The sequence below is a fragment of the Cololabis saira genome, chromosome 1, assembly GCF_033807715.1.
Source record: "Cololabis saira isolate AMF1-May2022 chromosome 1, fColSai1.1, whole genome shotgun sequence".
NCBI classification, from domain to species: Eukaryota; Metazoa; Chordata; class Actinopteri; order Beloniformes; family Belonidae; genus Cololabis; species Cololabis saira.
In genome coordinates, this window is record NC_084587.1 from 56,184,083 (window position 1) to 56,203,448 (window position 19,366).

Genomic DNA, 19,366 nt, shown 5'->3' on the forward strand with positions numbered 1-19,366 from the left:
CGGAGTGTTTATTCATTTATTTACATTTAAGATTTCAGACAGGAATCATGTTCATCTTTTCTCCATGAAGAAAAGCTTAGCAATTGATTCAATCTTGGAGCTGACAGTCTCCCCCAGGAAGTCTGACAGGAATGGACCTCCATCAGTGTGTTTGATGCTGCAACATTATCTCCCCTTTATAAAGAAATAACGACCACCAGACGGGGCTCGTGGCTTCATAAATGGGGGCTTTCCTTTTGTCTCTTTGACAACATATTTACTTCGCGCTCAACGTATTTCACGACATTTTAAAACAAAAATAAGAGAGGAAATGTGTCGAGCAGCGCGGCCACTCGGGGACGTCTGAAGTCTCCCGGGACAAACCGCAGAGACATCCGAGCTGGACATGAGCTGGACCCCCGGAGACACGAGTCCACCGTCCTCTCTGCTCACGGCGGCGTCTCACGCGGCTCCAGCACTCAGTTTTCCTCCTTTATCGACGAGGAGAAAACACAAGCGGAGCCGTCCGTCCGCCATGACGGAGCGGCGCTGTGGGTTGAGTCTCCACGGTTCTCATGGTGAGTTTAAGTTCCGTCGGAGCTCCGACTTCTCATCATGAGCAGTGACTCTCGCAGCAGCTCGACATGGCAGAAGTAGCTCCAGCTCCGGCTCCGGCCAAAGCCGCCAAGAAGAAGGTGTCCAAGCCGAAGAAGGCCGGCCCCAGCGCGGCAGACCTCATCGTGAAGGCCGTGGCCGCGTCCAAGGAGCGCAGCGGCGTGTCCGCCGCCGCCGTCAAGAAAGCTCTGGCCGCCGGAGGATACGACGTGGACAAGAACAAAGCCCGCGTCAACACCGCCATCAAGAGCCTGGTGACCAAGGGGACCCTGGTCCAGACCAAGGGGACCGGGGCCTCCGGCTCCTTCAAGATGAGCAAGAACACTGACACGAAGGCCAAAGCTCCCGTGAACAAAGCGGCTCCTAAAGCCAACAAGCCCGCCGCCAAGAAACCCGCAGCAGCGAAGAAGGTGAAGAGCGCAGCGGCCAAGAAACCAGCAGCGGCCAAGAAGAGCCCCAAGAAGGTGAAGAAGCCCGCAGCGCTCAAGAAGACGGCCAAGAGCCCCAAAAAGGTCGCCAAGAGCCCCAAGAAGGTCGCCAAGAGCCCCAAGAAGGTGGTGAAGAAGGCCCCCAAAGCCAACAAGTCCCCCGCCAAGAAGGTGGCCAAGCCCAAAGCCAAGAAGGCAGCACCCAAGAAGAAGTGAAGCATCACTGCTGGACAAAACCAAAAAGGCTCTTTTAAGAGCCACCACCTCATCCTGAGAGTTGTTTTCCTACCTGTTTGCTTTGTTTCAACATTAAATTGCACAATTAGCCTAAATGTATCAAATGTACATTCAAGGGAACATTACTATATTTTATTTTACACAAAAGTAAAATCACAGTTTCAAAGAATTTACAAGAACCAGGTCTCAACAACCCTTCCTCTTTTATTTGTAGTTGACTTTTTATTCCACTATACATTTCAGAGTATCTTAATCAATAATTCACTCATGGACTTCAGCATTTCTTAATGTGGCTTATTAAACCTTTTACTACTATAATTACATTCAAGCCGCCTGGATTTATTTTGATTTTATGGCTGTAGAATTGCCAAATGTGCAAAGAATCAGTGTTCCTGCCCATTCTTTTGCCAAGACAACTTCAACTTTCAATAGCTGGCAGTTATTCAATATCACTGTGTGTTCTAACTGTTTAACAGATAAGGACAGTTTTTGCAGTATCTTAGTATTTTAAGAGCCACCACATCTTCCTTAAAAGGCAAATTGTGTCACATAAGAAAATATTGTTTTCTTATAAGAAAATATTGTACTCATGCAACTGCAAATTTGTTATTGATTACATTTTTATAAGTTCAAGTCAGTTATGTATCCTGTCAGTTGTCATTTGGTTTGCAATTCTAATATTTCTTGTTATTCTTGATTACAGTTTAAGTAATCAATTTGAAAAAGTCCATCAGTGTCTAAATAGATTGAGATGACCTTCAGTTCTACAAACATTCATAGTTTCCCTAAAAAGCCACTCTGCCTGGCCTTTATGTCATTTATTGTTGCTGTTGATGAAATTCACTACCAGTGAAGACAAATCTCCCTATGGGACAAATAAACTAATATAATCTAAATTCTCGATCATGCTTCACACATCATGTAGTACTAAATACAATGTGTTTTCTTTTCGGTTAACCAATTCATTGAGCACTTTGAATCAAATTTAGTAATCAACTGATGAAATATTTTGATAAAAAAAAAAAAGTTTCCAGAACAACTTTTATTTAATCCAAATGTCAGTGTACAGCAGCACAGCAATGGAAACCTACTGGACATGATGTCTGTGGAGGAAAAAAACGTTTTGGTTTTGCAGTGGATTAAAAACAAATCTAAACATGAAAATATGTTTTTCACTATTGTTGTCCTTCCAATTATTATTAATCAATTCCACCAAACTCACATGAATGTACCATTTTTATGATAAGTTATTTTTGTGTGAAATTTACAGACTTTAAAACTTGAAAATCTTTTTTTTTTTTTACATAAATATTTGTAAAATAAAGGGCTTAAGTAGATAAGTACAACCAACTGATACTAAGGTATGTTTAAGATCTTATACTGCTCATATTAGATGTAGCCTATTAATTATAGTGGAAGAGGAGCCAAAGTGTTAATAATTGAGGGAATAGTGTTCTGCTTTGTGACAATGTAGCAACTATTAATGAGATTGCTGGAAGCAGCTCTTTAGTGGTGATGTTGGTGGCTCTTAAAAGAGCCGTTGTGGGTTACAGTGGAGACGGTCTAAGCTCTCTCCCCGCGGATGCGGCGGGCCAGCTGGATGTCTTTGGGCATGATGGTGACCCTCTTGGCGTGGATGGCGCACAGGTTGGTGTCCTCGAACAGCCCCACCAGGTAAGCCTCGCTGGCCTCCTGCAGGGCCATGACGGCAGAGCTCTGGAAGCGCAGGTCGGTCTTGAAGTCCTGAGCGATTTCTCTCACCAGCCGCTGGAAGGGCAGCTTGCGGATCAGCAGCTCCGTGGACTTCTGGTAGCGGCGGATCTCCCTCAGAGCCACGGTACCGGGCCTGTAGCGGTGAGGCTTCTTCACTCCGCCGGTGGCCGGGGCGCTCTTCCGGGCGGCCTTGGTGGCCAGCTGCTTCCTGGGGGCTTTGCCTCCGGTGGACTTACGAGCGGTCTGCTTGGTTCTGGCCATGGCGACTGGTTCTGGATCAGGACAATAATGCTGGGAGAAGCGAGACTCGCTGCTCTTAAAGTGTGTGACTCGGTGACGCAGTCCAGACCTCCGCTCCTGATTGGTGGATTCTGCTCTGCAGCCCCGCCCCGCCCCGGGAGCGAGCTCGCGCCTCAATGTGCGCCGTTTATTGGATAGAATCTTTTCAAAACTCCCACCTAGTCCGGAGCCCCGCCCCCTGCTGTCTCTCTGTCCCGGTTGTGTAAATTAGTTACTTTATTTATCTATTTTAGTTATTAGTTTATTTACTCCAATCACTAGAAACCAACCCCCACTAGCTGGGTAGCAGTTATAGTATACTGGTAAGCTAAAAAGATTGTGTACTTTTTTGGAGGACGTGTTAGACAGGGACGGGTTTTCTCCGCCTTAATGGATGTTGGTGTATTACAGGGTGTTAGCGCCATCTACTGAAAAATCGGTAGTAATATATTTTATCAGTTCCTATTTCAAAAAAGAGCAATTATTTATTTCCACATTAGATTAACAGACAACAGACAGTTTCTGAAGCAACACCACTGAACACATTTCCTTTATAGAGAAAGTAAATAATTTCACAAACACGCTATATATATATATATATTTATTTAATTACCTCTGAAAATCAGTTATTACAGAGCCTCACTTCAACCAGCAGACAACCGATGAACTAGTTAGTGCTATAATCCAAAATGTTAAAGTTTATTTTTTTTTTTAAATCTGCACTGTCATCTTGCATCTCTGGATGTAATTGTAGAGATGTGGTCGTTTCTTCTGAGAGTTTCCAGTAACAGCAGATGTTACTGCTCCATACAACCTTTTTTGCTTTTGTTTGTGTCGTTGTATTAGTGGATTGATCGTTAGTGGTTTTATACTGTCATTTAGCAGACGCCTTTATCCAAAGCGACTTATGTGAGAGAACAAGCAAAAAATCCCATAGTAATTGTTATCTGGTAATCGTGTCTCTCAGAGGAGTGTGTGGCTCTTAAAAGAGCCGTTGTGTTCCGGGGTTCAGCAGCAGCTTTACTTGGCCTTGGCGGCCTTCTCGGTCTTCTTGGGCAGCAGCACCGCCTGGATGTTGGGCAGCACGCCGCCCTGAGCGATGGTGACCCCCCCCAGCAGCTTGTTGAGCTCCTCGTCGTTGCGGACAGCCAGCTGCAGGTGACGGGGGATGATGCGGGTCTTCTTGTTGTCGCGGGCAGCGTTTCCAGCCAGCTCCAGGATCTCAGCGGTCAGATACTCCAGCACAGCCGCCAGATAGACGGGGGCGCCGGCACCGACGCGCTGAGCGTAGTTGCCTTTACGCAGCAGTCTGTGGACACGACCCACTGGGAACTGCAGTCCTGCACGGGAGGAGCGGGTCTTGGCCTTCGCTCTGGCTTTCCCTCCGGTCTTTCCGCGGCCGCTCATGTTGATAAGGTCTGTACGGAACTGGGGGTCAAGAGAAACTGTGTCTCCAGCAGCGGAAAACCTCCTTAAATACCGGAGAGCGCGGGACGAGTCCTGCCGCACCAATCAGGACAGAGAGAAACCAGGCGGGAGTTTTGAAAATATTCTATCCAATAAACAGCGAACATGGGGGCGGGGCCTCGCTGCAGAGCAGAATCCCACCAATCAGGAGCAGCGGAGGACTGGCTCCACTGGCTCCACTGGCTGACTGTCCCCTAAAGATCTGAGTCTTGCTTGGTTTCCATTCTATGACAAGAAAAGTTGTGGATTTAGCCTGTTTTTTCGTTTTTTTTTTATATAACTGCTTGGTTACCGTATTTTCGCGACCATATGGCGCACTGTGTGGAAAGGCGCACCCTCAGTTTTGTGTGTCATTTTTGGTTTTAAAACACACATACGGCGCACCGACCCAAAAGGCGCCGTCTACGGAGATGGAGCTGCACAGACACGCGTTGCAAAACACACACGCGCTAAAAATACAGCAGAAGCAAAACTTAGTTTGATATTTTATTTCACTTTTCACATCAATCAAACCCTTCAAAAGGTTCATATTCTGTTTCTGCATTAAAGAATTTAAAAAAACCACCGGGTTGCTGCACAAACCTGTCTCAGCCACTGATCATCTCCTCATCCATCCAGCCCTTTTCATTTCACTCTGGCTGGAAAAGTCTCTTTAGGGAACGCTTTTCTTTTAAAAATCCCGACCGCGGCGGTCCCGGGTCCCGCTCCCCGTTTGCTCCCTTGCGCTGGACCGGGTCCCGGGTCCCGGTCCGCCCCCCCCCCCGCGCTGGTCCTGCGGCGGTCCCGGGTCCCGCGTCCCGGGACCCTCGCGCTGGACCCGCTCACACACACGCGCTGTCGGGGAGCCGGTACCGGGGTTTGTATCCGACAGGAGCTCCGTTAATTCAGCTGCGCCAGTCCGAATTTCCAGACCTGTCTCCTGTCCCCCTCTTTTCATTCACCCTTATAATGACTCCGGCTGGAAACCTCTTATGCAAAGTTTTTCTTTTAAAAATCACCATAAGTTTCTGTCCATCAGCTGCGCCAGCACCACATAGCCTACATGAGAATCTGTGTCGCGCCGCAAATACACACACGCGCATGTCGGGATCCGGTACCGGGTTTGTAACCGACAGATTTGGCTGCAAATCTCGGAAAGTGAAGCTGATCTGACCTGAGACAGACCCCAGAAATCTCTGCTCTTAAAGCGGCCGGGAACCAGGTCATCGGACCCGCTTGGGGAACCAGGAAGTCGGCTGCAGCAGCGACCATCACCGCGCTGCTGCAGCCGCTGCTTTAACCGGGGAATGTGGACGGTTCCGACCGGCCGGCGCTGCAGAACACTCACACACAAGTGTGCTTATTTAAATAGAGCGGAGCAAAACTTAGTTTGATTGTATTTTATTTCACTTTACACATCAAGCAAATCCTTAAAAGTCTTCATCATCTGTTTCGCATTAAACAGCTCAGTGGATGGTCTCATTCAGCTTCACCCGCCCCCTTCTCTTTTTACCTTCTCATGGTGGCCGACCTGACATTACCGTAATTCAGGTAATAGACACGGCGCACCGTTTCTTAAGGCGCCCGGCACATTTAAAAAAAAAAAAAAAAAAAAAAGTTGCGCCTTATGGTCGCGAAAATACGGTATCTTAAATGTGGAAGTGTAGGCTATATAGGTCAGAACTGACAGTCTCCTATGTAAATAAAGATATATTAATCACAAATTTTAAATTGTGAAACATTTTTCTCTCTTGAAAATCTAAAAGGAAACTTCCTCCCATCCCACCTTCTATCAGGTCCAGTGGAAAAGAATCAAAACTGGATTACAAGATTGTTTTGCTGTGCCAAATCCTCCAAAGTTTAAATTACATTTCATACATTTTCATCAGGACTGCAGAGAGGATAGTTGGGACTAACCTCCCATCTATCGACGACCTGTACCGGTCCAGGACCAGGAAACGGGCAGGTCGAATCTCTGCCGACCCCTCACACCCGGGACACCGCCGGTTGTAAGGGCTACACACGCTGCTTCAGACAACTCTTTAACAATTCCTCTTCGTGTCTCTTCATAAAGTGCGGGTATTACCGTGTTGCTGAAGTATTTTCGGGAGGGGACGTTGTATCGTGGCTCAAGCGCTTTTAACATGCGCTGAAATCCCCCACCCTCCACCACAGCATAAGGCTGCATATCTTTAGCTATAAAACACCCCACTGCTTCGGTTATAGCTTTTGCCTTGTCGGACTTGTCATTTAAAGGTAGTTTAAAAGCTGCGGGGAGTATAGGTTGTTCTGTACCTCTCCTCTTTGTGCTGTCCAGTGACAGAGTGGGGTGATGTCTCTTCATGTGAGTCAACATGTTGGACGTGTTGCCGGCAGCGTAAATAACGCGGGTCGAACAATGCTTGCACACGGTGCTACTTTTTCCACAACTTTCTTGCCGGCCTCGTATGTCACCCCAAACCCAAAGTGCCTCCACACTGCAGAGCGATATTGTGCTGCCGGTGCATCTTCTATTTCTGTTTTAACGCCGCCACTAGCCATCTCCACAACTGAGCTGCTAAACTTCTTCTTCGTGTGATTATTGCCGGCTGAGACAAGCAACCGCTACAACTGCATTCCGCCACCCGCAGGAGTGTCCCTGCTACTACACTCTATTACTTCCATTATGAAAAAACTGATAAAGTTGCGCATGCATATGAACCGAACGGCACACACACGCACCGAACCGAAGCAGTTGTACCGAACGGTTCGACCTGTCAAACATCTACAAACTACAACGATGTGCTCATAGCCTGATAGGCCGACTTTTGTTGACACTGAAATGCTGTGGACATTCTTATTCCTGTAATAGAGCCTAAATGAAAACACAAAAGGGAATTAAAGCACATTTATTTATTTTAAATATTTTCAATTATATACACATTGTCTTCAAGTGAAACATTTACATTATTAATTTGTCATTTTAACTCATGTGGCTCTCTGCCCCATCTTGCTCCTCTTTAAGGAAGTAAATTTGATATCCCATTTTCAGAGATATTTAAACAACGTCTTCGCTTTGTTGGCACTAGCCTTCTCTGGTTACATCCATCCATCTCTGAGTTGTTGCCACTAACCTCGCCAGAACCAAACTACAGCAGGTGGCAGTTCTCGCAAAGCCGGTTACAATTCAGTTAGGAGAGGCACAGGAATGCTTTTTATATATAAATAATATTATAAAACGGGAAGTTTCTAATACGGGAGGACGATGGGAAAGGGGTAAAATACAGTAGTTTCCCGGCCAAAACGGGAGATTTGACAGGAATGTCCTAAACACACATTTAAATTAGACTCAGAGGGAACAAAGTCCAACCTGGCAATCTGTTTAGTCAAGCAGTCATTGGAGTTAAGACATTTTTAAGTAAGTTAAAGGGGACCTATTATGAAAAACAGTTTTTTCTTGCTTTAACATTTATAAAGTGGTCTCCCCTCAGCCTGCCAACTCAGAGAAGGAGGAAAGCAACCAAATTCTGCAGTGTCTGTACAGCCGCCCGGATGAGCCGTCCAGTGTGATGTGGCTTCTATGAGCCGTTCAGCCGTCCCCTTTAAAATTATACATTACTCAATGCTGATATTCAACAAATAAACCTTACAATTAAAAAAAAAAAAAAGCAATTAATTGTAGTCTGGTACAATTCTTTAATCAAAGTCATTCAGCTGAACCATGTCAGAAGGTATTTGATGTGCTTTAACAATACTGAATGGAATAAATGATTCCTGTAATCACATTAACCTTTGTGGATTTATCATTTTGTAGTTTATATTTAACCACAGGTTAATGAATATTTACTATTCATGTTAAATGACCGAAGGAAGTTTAATGCTCTCCAGATTGGGTGTGTGGCTCTTAAAAGAGCCGTTGGTTTGTATTGGGTCTTTCTCTACTTGGAGCTGGTGTACTTGGTGACGGCCTTGGTTCCCTCGGACACGGCGTGCTTGGCCAGCTCCCCGGGCAGCAGGAGGCGCACGGCGGTCTGGATCTCCCTGGAGGTGATGGTGGAGCGTTTGTTGTAGTGAGCCAGACGAGACGCTTCAGAGGCGATGCGCTCAAAGATGTCGTTGACGAACGAGTTCATGATGCCCATGGCCTTGGAGGAGATGCCGGTGTCGGGGTGGACCTGCTTCAGCACCTTGTACACGTAGATGGCGTAGCTCTCCTTCCTGCTCTTTCTCCTCTTCTTGCCGCCTTTCCCGGCGGTCTTGGTCACGGCTTTCTTGGAGCCCTTCTTGGGCGCGGGCTTGGCGGGTTCAGGCATGTTTCCTTCTTCAAAAAAGAATGAACTGTTTCGGTCAGAGAGGCTGGTTTTATGCAGCTGCAGGCAAACCGCGCTGCACTGTCGCTCCTCTGTGATTGGTCGAGACTCCGCTGGTTGTTCAGCATGTCGGTGATTGGACGGCGGCAGACGGGGAGGTGACGCAGCACAGCCGCTGTCGAAGCTGCTGCTTTTATCAAACCTAGTATGTTTATATATGTATTTTATTCACAATACTTTAATCCTTTGTTCCGTCTTCTGTTTTGCAACTTTATTTGTCCCACGCTGCAGGTATTTTTTTGGACGGTTCTCTCTGGAGCAGCTGGGTATCGACACACAACCGACCGTTACGTTACAGTCTCTTTTCTCTTTTCCCGCTACTCAGTGACGTAAACCCTCATTGCGTGACAAAGAAAATACATTAAATCAATGAATAAAATGCTGTCAGTGTTTCATCCAACACTTGAAAAACTATAATTTAAATGAAACATTTCCAGGGTGCAACACCTGCACGCCCTCCTAATTATTTTATATTTACTCTCATTTGACTTTTATTCGTTTTCCAGTTTGTGATGTTTGGGCCATTACAAATTAGAGCAGTTTGTTTTAATGACATTGTGCTTCTTAACGCAGATCAGTAAACAGTAAATACTTTAATCAGCAGATGTAAAGCACCAGACTGCAACAGGATGTGGAGAAAGTAGAGCTGGACTGAAATCAGACCCAGCGATGTTTAATCGACATGCTGATCAAACTTGGTGCTAAACTCATCGTATCCAGGAACTGATGATTCAAATGAGCAAGTCAGTCATGGTTTGTGGAGTTGGACTCGCCGCTGCAGGACCAGTATCTTCCCATCCTGCAGGGCCTCGTGTGGTGAAGTTACACAAGTGCTGCCGTGAGCACTTGGAAAAGAACAAAGTGAATGTTTGTTTATTACAGATCACCATATTCCGTATTAAACGTATTACAGTACAGAGGTATATGAGCTCTTATGGTTGGAGTGGGTGGCCCTGAAAAGGGCCGTTGTTTGGTTGAAACGGTAAGATGGTTTAACCCCCGAATCCGTACAGGGTGCGTCCCTGTCTCTTGAGCGCGTATGTAGCAGGTATATAAGATATACAGTGTTAATGCATTCCACCAAGAATCCCTCACGTTTTATTTTGTTATCCCAGTATTATGTCTTTGCACTTTTATTTTGATTGTCTTTTTGAGAGCTTTTATTTTGAAGTCTTCCTTTGTTCTCCCAACGTGACATTCCCGCGTTTACTGCCCCTCCCCCCTCACTTCTGATCCAACCAGTGAGGAGGTGAGATCGTGTTGGTTATGATCTGTGCAGTTTGAGATTATAAAGTTGTTTTAAGAGCATGTAACACTTCCTAAGTGCTAAAAACGAGTTTTGTATGACTTTATGTGTTACTGTGTGGATGTTCTGCCAGTATTTTACCATTTTTGAGGCACTTTATGTTAGTTGGCTGTTTAGCAGCAGTCGGACTCACACAGTGGGTGCAGTCATGTTGATTCTGTTCTCCCTCCACTACAGACAGTGAGCTGTGACCAGTGTGTACTGATGCTGCTGCCATTGTGCTTTATTTTATTTATGTTCAGGTATGTCACTGTTGCCCCCTTTATTTTTGTGTTTTGTACAGTTTATATCAATTTGCATTTCTATATAAAAATAAGACTTTAGCCAGCGGTGTATTTCAGTGTTTTGTATTGTATTCAGTGTTGTAATGTGTATGTGAAGTATTATTATTTTATGAATGTGAATGTGTACTGTATGTACTGACTTCTGATCCAACCAGTGAGGAGACAGTAAGCTGTGACCAGTGTGTACTGATGCTGCTGCCATTGTGCTTTATTTTATTTATGTTCAGTGAGGAGAATTAAACACGCCACTGCTTAGGCTAAAGCCACCTCCCGACCCTCCTGTCTACTTTACACAAACACAACGCAGACCGGCTACATTGGTGCCGTGACGACCCGGATGACATCGTGGATCAACGCCAGCTTGGTCACCGGAGGTTGTCGAGCGTCGGAACAACGACGTCGAATTAAGGTTCCCCTGTTGATGGTTATGTTTGAGTGACTCGGTCACAGGTATGAGGACTTTTGGGGGGAATTTATGTAATTGTAATATTTTGTTTTAAGGGAAAGTCAAAAAAAAAAAAAAATCAAAAAAAAAAAAAAAAAAAGACACTGTTAATGAAAAAAAAGAGTGTCTACTGGAGAAAAAAAAGTCAAGTGGGCAAAAAGGGAATACTCCACTACTTTGAATGACTTCCCATGCTTATTTTGGTTCGGTATTTTCTGTATTTTCTACTTTCAATTATTTTGAGGTGTAACAGTGATGGCTGCTAATGTAAATGGGAAAACTGTGTCTGTTCATACTGTTGATTCTGGTTCTGTGAGGGAGGTGCAGCCATCTATCTCTCCTTTTTCTGGTTTGGGGAGGGGGGCACAAATGTTTAACACTCCGGTTACTGGTTTGGGGAGGGGTGCACAGCTATTTCGCTCTTTTGGGAGGGGGGCACAGCTGTTTAACTCTCCAGTTGCAAGTCCAGGCGTCGTGATGTCACCTGCTCCCAGTCCCGCCCAACCAGTTGGTGTTCCGGGTAATATGGGTTCCCCAGTCTTCACCTCCACCCGTCTGCCCAGCAACCCACCCCTTACCCCCAGACCCACCTTTTCACTTTCGACCGTCCCAGACAGGAGCGACCCGGCTTTGAATGATCTCATCACGTACATCGCACAGCAAGTAGGTCAGTCCATATCAGCTCAGTTAAAGGGAGGTAGTCAAGCGGATGAAGGCGCACGAGTTCAGAACTCAGGTGCAGGCCAGGCGCTCGTTGACTCCACACTTAACCTGACTGGTGTGAAGTTAGTCATGCAGTCCGATGTGAGGGAGCCTCCTGTGTACAGAGGGGATGGGTCAGACAAGCTCTCAGTACATGAGTGGGAGGAGCTTATGGACAACTATTTGAGGAAGAGGAACATTCAGCTGAGTGAGCAGCATCAGGAAATGTTGTCTAGATTAATGGGCAAAGCCAGAGACATTGTGAGAATAACGCTCCGTAGTAACCCATCATTGAAGCCTCATGAGAACCCAAGAGTTATTACTGACATATTGAAACGACATTTCAGTGGTGTGTCATGCTCCAGTATGCCACTTGCTGACTTTTATAGCACTGTGCCTGTGGCAGGAGAGGACCCAGTTGGGTACTGGATCCGCCTTAACAAAGCTGTTGATGCGGCTGAGGAGGGCCTGAGCAGACAGGGGCGGCATATCGATGATCCCCGCCGTGAGGTGACCATGATGTTTGTCAAATATTGTCCTGACCCTTCCCTTGCTGCAGTACTGCGGTTCAAAGCCCCAGAGAGGTGGACAGCTAGTGAAATACAGGAGCATGTTGACCGTTACCAGATCGACATGAGAGAACAGTTGAACGCCAAACCGAACCCCAGCCCAGCGAGAGCTGTGACAGCTCATGTCCAAACATCCGTGTCTGAGGAGTTGGCTATGCCCAGCCTGTGTCCAGTGTCGCCCCCTACCCAGGCCGAACCGAGCGTGACATCTGCTCCCCGGTCTGACGATAATTGCCTTAAGACTCTGATCGGCTTGCTTGATCGCACACTTGCTCAGAACAGCCAGGTGATGGCTCAGAATAGCCCGGTGTATAGGAGGCAACCGTCTGACTGGTCGCAGAGTAAACACTGCAAAGTATGCAAGTCTGTGGAGCACTCCACTTTGGCTCATTGCAGACGGGAGCGCCTGTGTTTGTCTTGCTTCAAGCCGGGCCATATCAAGAGGGACTGTCCTAGTCAGACTCCCGGACGGGGGAACCAGGCCGCACATTCACCTCCAGAGCAGAAGCCTTTAAACTGACTGGCCCACATTGGGAGAGGGGACGTGTGGGTGAGGATGAAAAAACCCTCAGTGACAGTGAATTTGAACAATGTTATGTGAGAGCGTGCAGTGCAGCACCAGCCGGTGTGAAGATAATAGCACAGAACACGCAGCGAGTTGAGGCATATGATGAGCTATTCTATGCTCCAGTCAATGTGAATAATACGTTCCAGATGCAGGGAATGCTTGATTCTGGTTCCATGGCCTGCACTTTCAGTGAAGAAGCTGTAGAGAAGATGCTGAGTGAAAAAGTGTTGTCAGGACCAAGACCGATGACTCAGGAAGTGGTTTTAGTGGGTTGTGGAGGGAAACTCACTAAACCAAAGTGCATGTACGAGGTTGAACTGAAGGTGTATGGGGAGAGCTGCATCGTTCCAGTCCTTGTGGTTCCAGGCCAGAGAGATGATCTCATCATCGGTACGAATGTGATCAAGTTTCTCATGCGCAGGTTGAAGAACAGCGATGATTACTGGCGGCTTATCTCTGTCTGCAGTCTTTCTTCATCCCCTGAGTGTGAACAGTTCTTGGACCTCATGGCGAACACATCCCGTTGGAGGGGTGAGGAGCTACCAGACAAGATTGGCACGGTTAAGCTCAAGCAGTCGGTCACTCTTCTAGCGATGCAAGAGCACCTTGTTTGGGGTAAGCTGCCCAACGATACTCCCATGTCGCCAGGAAGCACCGTGGTGGTTGAACCGACCTCATCCAAGTCCATGCCACGTAACATCATGGTTGGCCGTATCTTGACTCCGCTGTGGGGGGATAGGTGGGTCCCCATGAAGGTCACCAATCTGTCTGACAGACCTGTTACGCTGAAGAGGAACTGTAAGCTGGCTGACGTGTCCCCTTGCTTGGCTGTGGAAGATTTTGAACTTCTCCAGGGCTCCAGTCACGTTGAAGCTGCTCCGGCCAAGCACCAGGCGCCTACCAATCCTTTGGATCTCGAACAGCGGCTGCGAGATGTTGGCTTGGAGAACCTCGACTTACAGCCCAGTCGTACTAGCCATGCAGGAAAGGAGAAATTAGTCCAGCTGCTGGAACGTTACAACGATGTCTTTTCCAAGCATGACATGGACTGTGGTGAGGCAAAGGGCTTTGTCCACCGGATTCGACTTACTGATGATCGACCGTTCCGCCTCCCTTACCGGCGAGTGCCCCCTGCTCACTATCAGAAGCTGCGTCAGGTCTTGACAGGCATGGAGGAGCAAGGGATAATTCGGAAGTCTGTGAGTGAGTACGCCTCGCCCCTGGTGATGGTATGGAAGAAAGACGGGAACCTGAGGATCTGCACCGATTTCCGGTGGTTGAATGCGAGGACATCCAAGGACGCCCACCCCCTTCCGCACCAGTCAGACTGCTTGGCCGCCTTGGGAGGGAACTCCTACTTCAGCACGATGGACTTAACGTCCGGCTTCTACAACATTCCCATGGCTGAAGAGGACAAAAGGTACACAGCGTTCACCACGCCACTAGGACTGCATGAGTACAACAGGATGCCGCAGGGACTGTGCAATAGTCCTGCCTCGTTTATGCGCATGATGCTGAGCATATTTGGGGACTTGAACTTCAGCAGCCTGTTGTGTTATCTGGACGACTTGCTTATCTTTGCATCGACTGAAGAGGAGGCTCTGCAGAGACTGGAGGTCGTCTTCCAGCGCCTGCGAGATCACAACCTCAAGTTAAGTCCTAAGAAGTGTCACCTCATGCGATCGTCTGTCAAGTTCCTGGGCCATATCATAGATGGTAGTGGAGTGGCTGTGGATCCTGCGAAGGTGGAGGTCATATCGACAATGACAAAGACTGACCTCATGGAAGATGATGGATGTACTCCCTCAGTGCGGAGGATCAAATCCTATTTGGGCATGGTGTTCTTCTACCAGCACTTCATCCCTAGTTGCTCTTCCATCGCCAAGCCGCTCTTTGCCCTGACTGCTGGACAGAAAAGAAGAGGAAAGAAGAAAGTCGATGTGAAGGCAGGGACGTTCAGAAAGCTCAAACCTGATGACTGGACTCCTGAGTGTGACACCGCCTTTGTCAGCCTTAAGGAGAGTCTGTTGAACTGCGTGGTCCTCGCACATCCGGACTTCTCACGTCCCCTGATTCTGTCAACTGATGCTTCCTTGGATGGGCTTGGTGCAGTGTTGTCACAAGTGCCAGCCGGTGAGAGTAAAGCACGACCTATAGCGTTTGCTAGTAAGACCCTGAGCAGCTCTCAGAAGAACTATCCAGCTCACCGACTCGAGTTTTTGGCGCTGAAGTGGAGTGTGTGTGACAAATTCAGCCACTGGCTGAAGGGCAATTCCTTCACAGTATGGACAGACAACAATCCGCTCACGTACATAATGACTAAGCCCAAACTCGACGCCTGCGAACAGCGATGGGTCGCAAAGCTCTCTCCTTATATGTTCAGTCTGAAGCACATTGCAGGAACCAAGAACGTAGTAGCTGATGCTCTCAGTCGTGACCCGTTTGCCAAGACAGTTGGGCATCGACTTGTCTCGGAGCCCTACAACATGCTACTTGCTGAATCTGATGGAGTTGGAGAGAGTGGGATCCAGGAAGTCTTCCGTTTGAGAGTCCAGTGTCAACAGACGAAGAAGCCAAGGAAAGGTTCTGCAGCTCAGTCTCATTGTTCCCCGCCCCTGTCTAACAACATTGTGAGAGCTGTCCTTGACTCTCATGACCACTGGGATACAGCCGCAGAGTCCAGGGCTACTGAATTGATCCAGTCCGTTCAACACCTTGCTCCACCAGGGCAGGATCCACTGCCTGCCCTCTCCTTGGAAGAGCTCCGTCGAAGCCAAGAGCTTGACCCTGGCATCTCTGAGGTCATGTCATTTCTGAACCGACAGAGGAGACCCTCGAGGCGGGAAAGAGACAGTCTCGATGCGGGAGCCACAGTGCTTATCAAGCAGTGGGAGAGACTTAATGTCGTGGATGGAGTGCTCTATAGAGTCACCAAGGATCCCATTAGCAAGCAGAGACGACACCAGTTTGTCTTGCCTCAGGCTCTGATGGAGAAAGCCTTGCGTGGTGTGCACGACTTAGCTGGACACCAAGGGCAGGCGAGGACGATTCACCTGGCGAGACAACGTTTCTTCTGGCCAAGGATGGAACATCATATTAAGGACTATGTGAAGTGCTGTCAGAGGTGCATCCTAGCCAAGACACCTGATCCTTCTGCCAGAGCTCCACTTGAAAGTATCAGGACCTCCGCTCCTATGGAACTGGTGTGTCTGGATTTCTGGAGTGCAGAAGATAGCAAACAGCGTTCGGTGGATGTTCTCGTCCTTACGGATCACTTCACGAAGTTGGCTCATGCCTTTCCCTGCCCGAACCAACAGGCAAAGCAGGTGGCTAAGAAACTATGGGATAACGTCTTCTGTGTGTATGGTTTTCCAGAACGTATCCACACAGATCAGGGAGCCAGCTTTGAGAGTGAGCTCATCGCAGAACTGTTACGGCTATCAGGAGTCTCCAAGTCACACACTACGGCGTACCACCCTATGGGGAACGGAGGAACTGAGAGATTTAACCGGACCCTTGGGAACATGCTCCGTTCACTGCCGCTTAGGGAGAAAGCCAAGTGGCCCCAGCAGATCCAGACCCTGACATTTGCATATAACGCCACAGTGCATGAGACTACTGGATATGCACCTTTCCACCTCATGTTTGGTCGGGTTCCAAGGCTTCCCGTTGATGTGATGTTCAGACAGGTCCTACACGATCCGGTGGTTGTTGACTACGACAGCTATGTCTCAACGCTTATGTCCCATCTCCACGAGGCGGCGGACATTGCCCAACGGCATGCTATCAGAGAGCAGGACAAGCAAGCTCGAGGTTACAATCGCAGGGTCAAGGGGACTTACCTCAACGTGGGAGACAGAGTACTCCTCGCCAACAAAGGCGAGAGGGGAAAGAAGAAACTTGCGGACAAGTGGGAACCAACGGTCTACACTGTCATGGACAGAAACCCACGGACTCATGTCTACGAGTTGGAAGATAACGAGGGGAAGACTAAGGTGGTGCATCGCAACCTTATCCTGGATGTCAGCTTCCTGCCCATAGAGCCTGCTCACGGAGACGTAACCGAGACTGAGGACAGTTTTGATGATTCGGAGGAGGTGTCTCAGATGGAGGACCTCGATGACTCTCATGTGGAGGAGGAGTCGGAGGATAGGACAAGTGCATGGGTGCTGAGTGGAGCGGAAGACGCTGCCAGTCACCAATCTTGTGACGACGCTGATGTGGATGAAGACCAGTCAGTTGCGCCAGATGCGGCATCTGTGATCGACGCTAGCAGTGTCCAGTCATCTCCACCAGTCGCGGTGCCAGCTGTCGCCACACTGGACGCGGGTCGTCTTCCGTCCATTGTCCCTGACGCAGTGACGGCGGTTGCTGAAGAACAGGGCCGAGATGGCCAGCCCCCCATGCAAGAGGGCGCAGAGGGTGTAGTCCGGACTCGTGCTGGCAGGGTTGTGAAGAAAGTCAACCGTCTGGTGGAGACAATGGCTCAGCAGCCATTCAGTGCACGGGTGTCCGCTAACTCCAAGTCTCTTCCTACTCCGTTCTGAAGGGGTTGTTTTGGTTTCCCCTCTGTTTTTGTTTTATTGGAGTATTGTTTTATTTCTTTCATTCCCTATTTTATTTCTTTGCACTGTGGATGCCTGGATGGTATACTTACCGTATATGCGCATATGAATATGGTATGGGACTTGAGTGGGCCGGGTAGTTTGGTGTACACGGCACCGAGCAATTCTTAGAGGGGCTAAGGTTTGATCACCCTTTTGTTTTCTCTGAACCTGTTTATCAGGTAGCTTACAGCTGAATGTGGGTATTAGATATTCATGTAGGCCCGTGTCAGTTTTAACACTGTGTTTGAGGAGTGTTATGTCCAGTGGACTGTTCGGGATTTTGGTGTAATTCAGGAGGGGTGAATGTAGCAGGTATATAAGATATACAGTGTTAATGCATTCCACCAAGAATCCCTCACGTTTTATTTTGTTATCCCAGTATTATGTCTTTGCACTTTTATTTTGATTGTCTTTTTGAGAGCTTTTATTTTGAAGTCTTCCTTTGTTCTCCCAACGTGACATTCCCGCGTTTACTGCCCCTCCCCCCTCACTTCTGATCCAACCAGTGAGGAGGTGAGATCGTGTTGGTTATGATCTGTGCAGTTTGAGATTATAAAGTTGTTTTAAGAGCATGTAACACTTCCTAAGTGCTAAAAACGAGTTTTGTATGACTTTATGTGTTACTGTGTGGATGTTCTGCCAGTATTTTACCATTTTTGAGGCACTTTATGTTAGTTGGCTGTTTAGCAGCAGTCGGACTCACACAGTGGGTGCAGTCATGTTGATTCTGTTCTCCCTCCACTACAGACAGTGAGCTGTGACCAGTGTGTACTGATGCTGCTGCCATTGTGCTTTATTTTATTTATGTTCAGGTATGTCACTGTTGCCCCCTTTATTTTTGTGTTTTGTACAGTTTATATCAATTTGCATTTCTATATAAAAATAAGACTTTAGCCAGCGGTGTATTTCAGTGTTTTGTATTGTATTCAGTGTTGTAATGTGTATGTGAAGTATTATTATTTTATGAATGTGAATGTGTACTGTATGTACTGACTTCTGATCCAACCAGTGAGGAGACAGTAAGCTGTGACCAGTGTGTACTGATGCTGCTGCCATTGTGCTTTATTTTATTTATGTTCAGTGAGGAGAATTAAACACGCCACTGCTTAGGCTAAAGCCACCTCCCGACCCTCCTGTCTACTTTACACAAACACAACGCAGACCGGCTACACGTACACCACATCCATGGCGGTCACCGTCTTCCTCTTTGCGTGCTCGGTGTAGGTGACGGCATCACGGATCACGTTCTCCAGAAAGACCTTCAGCACACCGCGGGTCTCCTCGTAGATCAGACCGGAGATACGCTTCACCCCCCCGCGGCGAGCCAGACGGCGGATGGCGGGTTTGGTGATTCCCTGGATGTTGTCACGGAGGACTTTACGGTGACGCTTAGCGCCTCCTTTACCGAGACCCTTTCCTCCTTTTCCTCGTCCGCTCATGTTGAATATTAAGTTAGTCAACAACTGAACTGGAACTACTTTGACCACGGTATTTAGCTCCTTTCTGAGGACGTGTTAGAGGACAAGGGCGGGCCTAATATTCTTCTACTCATTAAAGGATGCTGATACCAGATCGTTCTGTGTGTTATAGCGCCACCTACTGGGACACAATAGTTAGTAACTTCATGTCGTTTTAAATCCTGATATGGCTGCGTTCAACAAATATAATGTTGGTTTATTGGTTATTATCTGGTACATTTGACGTTTGGAGTGGTCTTTCAAATGAACCAGTAAATGATTTTTATTAAGTTTCAAGCATTTAATTTCGAAAATCAATATCAATTTCCCATGAAGGAATAATTTATAGGAGGTCTCATCAAGCTTTTTTTATTGTCTTCTG

At 47.5% G+C, this 19,366-nt stretch overlaps 3 protein-coding genes across 3 annotated transcripts in view; 1 reads left to right on the forward strand and 2 right to left on the reverse strand.

Annotated features, from left to right (window-relative positions):
* The window catches only part of LOC133448911 (uncharacterized), a 79,687-nt gene extending 60,721 nt beyond the window's left edge, over window positions 1–18,966 (reverse strand). Inside the window, exons 1-4 of the mRNA XM_061727892.1 lie at window positions 18,698–18,966; window positions 6,993–7,006; window positions 4,338–4,379; window positions 2,905–3,238 (exon numbers count right to left, since the gene is read on the reverse strand). Of these exons, the coding sequence (XP_061583876.1) occupies window positions 2,905–3,238; window positions 4,338–4,379; window positions 6,993–7,006; window positions 18,698–18,966 (659 nt within the window). The remainder of the gene's footprint in view (window positions 1–2,904; window positions 3,239–4,337; window positions 4,380–6,992; window positions 7,007–18,697) is intronic.
* Window positions 624–1,402, forward strand: LOC133448925 (histone H1-like). The gene has a single exon (XM_061727934.1). It carries the CDS (start codon window positions 624–626, stop codon window positions 1,236–1,238), a length of 615 nt encoding a protein of 204 aa, XP_061583918.1. The 3' UTR covers window positions 1,239–1,402.
* LOC133454405 (histone H2B-like) lies at window positions 8,615–8,989 on the reverse strand. Its single transcript, XM_061733158.1, has one exon. The coding sequence runs from the start codon at window positions 8,987–8,989 to the stop codon at window positions 8,615–8,617; it is 375 nt and encodes a 124-aa protein (XP_061589142.1).
* Window positions 18,967–19,366: the final 400 nt, after the last annotated feature.

Excerpts from the sequence above, each read along its gene's own strand:
- LOC133448925 (XM_061727934.1), top strand. The coding sequence starts at position 624 with ATGGCAGAAGTAGCTCCAGCTCCGGCTCCGGCCAAAGCCGCCAAGAAG.
- LOC133454405 (XM_061733158.1), bottom strand. The coding sequence starts at position 8,989 with ATGCCTGAACCCGCCAAGCCCGCGCCCAAGAAGGGCTCCAAGAAAGCC.